General features: G+C 51.2%; 1 protein-coding gene across 1 annotated transcript; it reads left to right on the forward strand.

Annotated features, from left to right (window-relative positions):
* Positions 1-557: 557 nt before the first annotated feature.
* CSUI_010304 (zinc c3hc4 type (ring finger) domain-containing protein) lies at positions 558-7,349 on the forward strand (the record flags this gene model as incomplete). Its single annotated transcript, XM_068070409.1, has 6 exons — positions 558-1,606; positions 2,545-3,156; positions 3,763-5,165; positions 5,861-5,939; positions 6,811-6,910; positions 7,317-7,349. Coding segments are annotated over exons 1-6 (2,415 nt in total), but the record flags the coding sequence as incomplete, so codon positions are not given.
* Positions 7,350-7,586: the final 237 nt, after the last annotated feature.

Consider the following 7,586-nt stretch of genomic DNA (forward strand, 5'->3'; position numbering starts at 1 on the left):
CTCCGAACATCCCAACCGCACGGAGTGCCGACTCTGTGCGTGCGTCTGGTTCTTGGCAGTGAAAGTGTTCCGGTAGTGTGCCGTGAGTGCCAGCCGCCGCTGCAATCCGAGGCACTGGCAAACCCTTATTATTCACTGGCGCCCGCTGCGCAACAGCGGGCACCACAGTTGACGGAAACGCGGCCCGCCGTCGCAATTCAGAGCACAGGTGAACCTCAGAGAACTGCAACGACTGCGGCGGCAGCACACTACCACGGGGAGAAAGACACGTTTTTCCCGACTTGCGTCACGTAATGGAATCCGGTACAGCCGCTTCAGTCTGTCATAAGGGAATCCTGCCTACATCAGTTGTTCTGTTAGGCGCTCTGGAACAGGTTCTTGGCTCAAAATGACTGTGCTTCGCCGGGTCCAAAGAAGCCCTACACCCCAAACCATGTAGGCGGAGCTTTTTAGGCAAAAACCCACCGGCGCCGCTTCGCAGATCCTTGGCCTTGCGAAGCTGCCTGCTAGCAAATGAGGTTCGGGGTATCCGGACATTTGTCTCCAGAAACGTAGCACCACGAGCGCGACACTGAAGGGGCAGAAAGCGAGATCCTTTTGAAGTACAAAACAATGTAGTTCTGCGCGTACTTCGGGTCCCTATGCCATTCTTGGCAAAATCTTGACCCATGCTTCGAGCGGTACTTTGTCGTGCACTCCATAGCCCTTATCTGACGGGAATGTGATGTGAAAAAAGACAACTGTTCTCAGAGGTCTCTCCCGAAGTCAATACTTGCTTGTTGGAGGACCGCTTCACACTGCCCTGCTACAGAAACCGGCGTCGCTTGCTAGAGCGCCGGGGGGGGGCATCGTGTTCACGGGCGAAAGACCAGTTCGCCTTCCCGTTCCGAGTCCGGCTGAACGGTTTTCTTTGTTCCTTTTCAGTTAGCGGAAGTTCCTCGAAGAGTGCGTAGTCTGAAGTGGGTTTCCTGGCCGCTGTTGCGGCTTTTTCGGATGTGGGTGGTTACCTAGAGACACCAACGCCGCGGGCGTCTGCAAGCGCTGTTTCCGTCGTTTCCAATATCCTTTCTGTTGTCATTTCTGACTTCGCTTAGCTATCTCGTAGCTTGGCGTTTGCTGCGAGTGTCTTAGCCAGACCTGCCCGTTCCGCTGTCTCCTTCCCGTTGTGAGTTGTTTTGCCTCCCTGTCTCCGGTGACATTTTCCGTTCGTGATTGCATGCCTCCCAAACCGTTTTCTTGGTTCTCTCGTGCCGTTTTTTCTGCCTCGAGCACCTCACCCCCGGAGTCTGCCGGTCACTGGGTTCTCTCGAACTTGCAGAAGCGTCTGTAGTGCCTCTTCCTCTTCTCTTCGCGACTTCGCCCCATCGGCTGGCCCTTCTTAGTTTACTCGCGCGCGCTGCTCTTCGGTGTCGGGAGGATGGAGTGTCCTTCCGTCTCTTCTTCCAAGCTTTTGGAGGGCAGGGATAAGGAGCTTGCTCCAGCTGGCACCCCCGGCGAGGAGGAGGAAGTTTCGAAGGAGTTTGAATGCGTCATCTGCATGAAAATTCTCCTTGCACCTGTAACTACTCCTTGCGGCCACAACTTTTGTAAAGGATGTATTGATGAGGTAAGGAATGCAGCGGCCTCGTGGGATGCGCTTTTTTCTGTTTTGGTTGTCTCGTTCATCGTTCAACCGGCCATAGTGTGCATTGCTGTTCTCCCGCCTCGGCTACTGTTTGTCACATACCCTTCGTCTGCAATTATCCTTCGGCTGTGTTTAGAAACCACTGCGCGGTGGCTTTCGTCTTTTTCTTTTTCTCCTCAGCTTCGCTCGCGCACATCACAGCAGTGTCCCCGTCGTCAGTGTCTCACTCGACAGTGAACTCTTCACTCTGCTGCACTGGTCGACCCGTCTTCCGTGTCATCTCTATTTCTTACGTTCCGTTCTCCGGCATGACTCTCCAGGCGCACTTACGTCAATTTTTTTTTCGCCTGCGTGCGGGCGTGCGGGAGTATGGCGGGACGGTCATTCGTCTGTAGAAACTAGGAGAACCGACAGACTCCAACATAGCTGCTACGTCACCCCGGCTCTCCTGCCACCTCTGTTCCTTTACGTGGCTGTGGTGGCGTCTCGCCTCTAGAGAGTATGGTGCGATGGCGTCTTCTCCCGCTAATCTCCCGTCTCCCCTTGTAGCGCGTACATTCACCGTCGCGGATCCCGGCAGCCCGTGGTATTACGCCAAGGCGTCGAGGCAATCTTGTCATACATCTTTTCTGGTGCATATGTTTCTCCCTTCTTCCCGGCAACGAATTTAGGGTTTGAGATCGAAGCTCTGAAATTTATCCAGCATGGGATTAGTTGGTCGCGGCTTCCTCGTAGATCTCTATTGTACATGTGCATGCGCTTTCTTCTCTGTATTATTCCGTGTGTACAGCAGAGTCAGGCTGGCCGTGTCGGGTTCATCAGCTTGGAAAAGTATTGGGTTGTGTCTTTACCGCTTCCTCGCTTACCATTGTGAGTCGCACACACATTTCTTGTCTTCTCCTGTCTCCTGTTTCTTCCAGGCGGTCTCGTATCGACCATGTTGTCCCCTCTGCCGGTGTCCTCTTCTTCTCTCGGGAGCGGCTGATCCTACTTTGGGCTACACCGCACGATCGACACTGCGCGTCAATACATTGCTACAACAGCTTCTTGAGCAGAAGTATCCCAAGGCTATGTGTGCTCGGCGTACGTACGAGGATGAGCGACGGCGAGAGATAGCCAACAGGGGGAGGAGGCGCATGCAAGCACCAAGTGCTGACTCTGCGACTCCACAGGAGGCGTCCCAATCAACACCAGATGGTGAAGATAATATGGTGAATGGAGAGAATCAACAGCCAGCAGAAGGGAGAGGGAGATTTCCTGCGCAGATTTTAACTCTCTTAAGAATCTTCGATAGTTCGCCAGGGGGAGGCGGAGAAGGGGGGGTGTCAGGAGATTCTGCAGGGGTCGATGGCCTTGCAGGAAGAGGGGGGACAGTCATCAGTCCTTCACCGTCTTCTTGGAGAGGGAACGGAATCGGTGGATCTGGTGGGGGGGTTAGAGCGTCCAGAACAGCTCCGTTATTTCCAGGAGAAGCCATATCCTTGCATGTCTACGAGGAGAATTATATTCGTCTTGTAGAGCTAGCATTACAGGTATGCCGATGCAGACAGTGGTGGGTCGGCTGACTAGTAGGTGTGCTCTGTCCGTCTATTCTGACAGTGGGGCGGGACGGAGGGGGCGTACTAGGTCTCTAGAGGAAGCTTCAAGCTACCACTCAGGACATCGTGTCACGAACACCTTACTCTGTTTTACACTCAAAAGAGATACCCTCTCTTGTGCATAATAGGGGATGGATAGTCTTGTCACATGCGAGGTTTATCATTGTCATACCTTTCCTTACTGTGGGGTGGCCGCGCCAGGATAGAGAAGCGAACGCATAGACAGTGAGACTGAGGTAGAGTTGAAACAAGAAGTGCTGCATAGGCGGGCTGGTGCAGTCCGGATTTCGGTAGACTGGTAAGCAGGTCTCTGTGTAGAGGGACACTTCGTCGGGGTGCATATCCAACGGCCTTTGCTTCATTGCACGTAACTCGTACGCATTTTTTTCATGGTCACCTTCGTGAAGGACTCGCGTGTGCTGGAATGTACGCACGTCTGTTGACGCCGTGTCGGGACACTGCAGGGAAGGTCATTTTGAAACGTCGATTGTGAGTCCTTGCTACTTCTTTCTCCTGCGTGTTCTATGCTGTTCTTTGAAGAATTCTCGGACGTTCGGTATTGTCTATCCTGCCCCTCCTCGATCAGTGGCGTCTGCACCGTGTCTATCCCCGTCCTCGGCCTCGAGGAAGACAACAGCGTCCAAGAAGCCCTCGGTCTTTGAACGCTTCCTTGGTCGTTGGAGTACCAGTAGGAGTAGTTGTGAGAGTGGGTCGTCACAGAGTCCCCGTCGTAGTAGTAGTTCTCTTTCGGCGAGGCAAGCTCAGCCATCGACTTCCTCGTCTTCTCGACTTCATACTCACTATCAATTCCCTCCTTCTGGTAGAGGGGGAGAGACGTCATCTTCGTTGTCCTCATCTCCAGTTATCTGCCGGCCCGGTCGCTTATCTCAAGACGAGAGGCAAAGCGAAGATGCTGTGCTGTTGTCTCCTTTGTCTAGTCCCCCAGAGTATGGGTGTTGTGTAGAGATAGAACAGCATACACCTCTTCCCTCTGATACAGGAGGAGTAACCGGGCGCTGCCTGATTCGGTGTATCTGCAAGAATCGATTTCGAGTCACGAAGCGAGTCTTTCTTCCACACTGGAGTGACGATGGTCGGGAGCAAGATTCGTCTCTGTCCAGCTCTCTAAATGGGAGAGGTGATGGTGAACCGAGACAGGGTGATGACAGTAGTAATCAGTCGACGACGAGTAGCAGCCACGATGATACTAGTAGTAGTAGTAGAAGACCTCAAAGCATGCAGGAGTCAAGAAACGAAAGTCGGTTCCCAGAGTTGAACGGAGATATCTTGTCAGAGGAAAATCCGGAGTATGCTCTCGAAGTAGGATACTGCGAACCTATCTTCGACATTCCAGCTCAAGAAGATAGTGCAAGTAGAGGTCGAAATGCTCGTTCATTATCAGGCCAACAGCAGCCGGATGTACTCCGTCTACGAGGGGACGCCAGTCAAGATGGTTTGACACGGCGGAGGCGCATCGCTTCTGGGGCTCCTGAAAATTTGACAGGAGGAGATGACGAGAGAAGAAGGGGAGAGAGAGGTGAACATGAAAGAGAAGAAAGGACTTTGAGGGAAGCTGATGAGTTAGAGAGAGTTTATAGGCAAGTCGAGACAGAGTGGACAACAATTCCCTTGACTTCGGTCTCTGATCTTGCGGGTGAAAGAGCTCGTGTGCTGCATGCACTAGCTGTATGTCGGAGAAGACTTGATGGGATGGATGAAGACGCACTGGGGGAAACACCTCTATCCTCTTCGAACAGTCAGCTGGATTTCACACGGGAGGAAGGACAAGGGACGAACAACTCTCTCAGTATGAAACAAGGAAGAGATCAGGAAGAGGCGGAGGAGGAAACCAGAGAGGCTGCAAGAATGAAAGAGCTGTCTAAGCAAATCCACCAGCACTGTCAAAGGCGGTTGTGTGACATCTGTGTTGAAGGCCTGCAGCGGTGAGTGTGTCTCCAAATAACAGAAGGAGATTTTGAAGAGATCAGATTCTTCACTCGTCGTTTTCATCTGTCCTAGCAAGATCAACTCACGCATGGTTCTTCAAGGGTTGTATGTATGTGTGTCTACTGTGTTGTCGGACGTTCGCGGTGTATGTACATACGTCGCAAGCACTGTGTGTCCTTGATCTGTTCCAAAGGACTGAGCTGCTCAGTCTTGTTATTATTACTTTGCTTGGGCACACTAGGGTCTTTAGCTAAGCTCAGATCGATAGGCATATTTGTTCGAATGTGTAGTGGGTATCACTGGCTTTCTCGACATTTGTCTCCTCATGCACGGAGGGCCGCGAGACATGTGTAGACCACGCAGTGCGTGTATATACAGCATCGGATGCGGGTTTGAGAAAGTCTTCGACGCACATAGAAACGTAGGATCAACATTCCTCTTACTCCAGGACGATCTTTTGCCCCTAACATTTTGTCATCCCAAACGGGGGGGGAGAGAACTTGTTGTGTTCATCCGTCTCATGAAGTGTTTCCACTCAAGAGAGAAGGTGACAACAACCCTTTCTCCCTATCCATGTTTGGCTGCTAAAGTGCCGTAGTAGGTGCTTCCGCTTTTTCACTACCACATCTTTCTCGATGACCTACGTTGAGTGTTGTTTGTGACCCACACGATGGTGAGGCTCTTTTCTCAGGCAACTTCAGCAAGCAGGAGACGTAGCGCAACGACTCTTTGCTTCCAAGTTCGGGCGTATTCCTACGCTTTCTCCTAGTGTACGTCTATTCAAGTGCTGTGATAAGCCACTCAGTAACGAGCTGTATCAGTGAGCATTCTCGGAATAGAGGCAACAATCGTCCAAGTTGAGTAATTGTCGCTACTACTCTTCGAACTCATGGTGAAGACTATCACCTCCTCCGGACTACAACCCACTCGTAGTCATTGCATGACGGGTTGTACACACATGAGATACGGGCTATACTTCCATGTACATGCACTCAAGCGTGTTGTTTTTCTTCCAATAATGAATTTGTTTTCGATCCGCGACCAGGGGAGGACGCATGCAGCTTGCGTGGGTCTCGACGGTTTGAAGCGTGAAAAGTCAGTCGCGGTGATGAGGCGCGGCAACACCTGTCGAATGCGCACTTGGCATGACTTCTTTGTTTCCCTATTCTCTTACTTTCTTACTGCTTTTCCGATAGGATCCAGTTTTTTGAAGAGCAGATCTCGTGTTCCTCTTCTTTGAGTGTAACACTTGATAGAAGACAAAATGGCCTGCAGGTCGACCGCTTGACATGCTCATCTCTTTCTCTGTTTCCCATGCCTACATATTTGTACATACGCGTATCTATATGAACACTACAGTAGGATCGGAGCTTCTCGAGTTCCTCGTTAGTTCTCATCGCGAACGAAAGAGGAAGGTAGAGATACCGAGGATCGGCACGATCGAAACCTCCTCGTGAGTAGTTCGTTTCTGCTGTCGTTAGGTAAGGGGAGACAGGGCTGAAGTCCCCCTTTGCCATCTCTGCAGCCAGGACGTTTTGATCCGCTCATGTCGTTTTCATTCTCAGGAAGACATTAGATCTCTTTAGTTGTTTCCTCGTTCCAACGGCTTTAACCGCTGTTTGCTGTGTTCTTTCCTTTTAGAGGGTGTTATCTCCCTACGAGCTTGAGAAGTTCTCTTTCTTCGTTGCCAAAGTCATTGTCTCCGGCCCTCCGGTTCGGTGGCAATGGTTCCTCCTCACAGGTGACTTCTTCAGGAAGAAATTATGTGCCTGTTCTGTTGTCCGCGGAGATGCCCTAATTTCGACTTGGTTTGTGATAGTCGTATGAAGGAGTATTTTTGATGTGTTGTCAGCCATATGCCTGTAATCGTCTTGAGTCTTGATGGGTATAGGAAGTGATATAGTATCCATGCTTCGATTTGTTTCTGACAAAACTTGTCCACGTTGGTGAGGAGATTCCAAGAGGTTCTTATTTGTTGGTGTAGCCTCCGCCTTGTGGAAGGGGAGAGGTCAAAGCAGTTCGAACGGTGTCTGTTTTCACCGTATGGACAAGAGAAAGAGACGTTCACAGCATCTCCTGGAGGGCGAGGTGGTTTGTGTGAAGGGGTCCTCTCTTTTACTGGGGTGTCTTTCTTCTTGTCTTTGTAGGGACTATTTCTTTCGAATCGAATCATTCACAGCTATGTGCGGCTGCAGGTGAAGGATTCGTGGCAAGATCGTNNGAATCGAATCATTCACAGCTATGGTGATTTGGTTGACATGAGGCAGGCAAAGATGCGGCCAGCTCCGTGCCTGTCAGTTCCAGTATCACTAGACTTCCTTTGAGTGTCCAAGTTGCGCGGGTAGAGACAGATATACCTGCATCAGTCAATCGATCATGATGGATGTGCCTGCCACCTCGAGGCACTTGCTATAGAC

The sequence above is a fragment of the Cystoisospora suis genome (assembly GCF_002600585.1).
Source record: "Cystoisospora suis strain Wien I chromosome Unknown contig_7105, whole genome shotgun sequence".
Lineage (NCBI taxonomy): Eukaryota > Apicomplexa > Conoidasida > Eucoccidiorida > Sarcocystidae > Cystoisospora > Cystoisospora suis.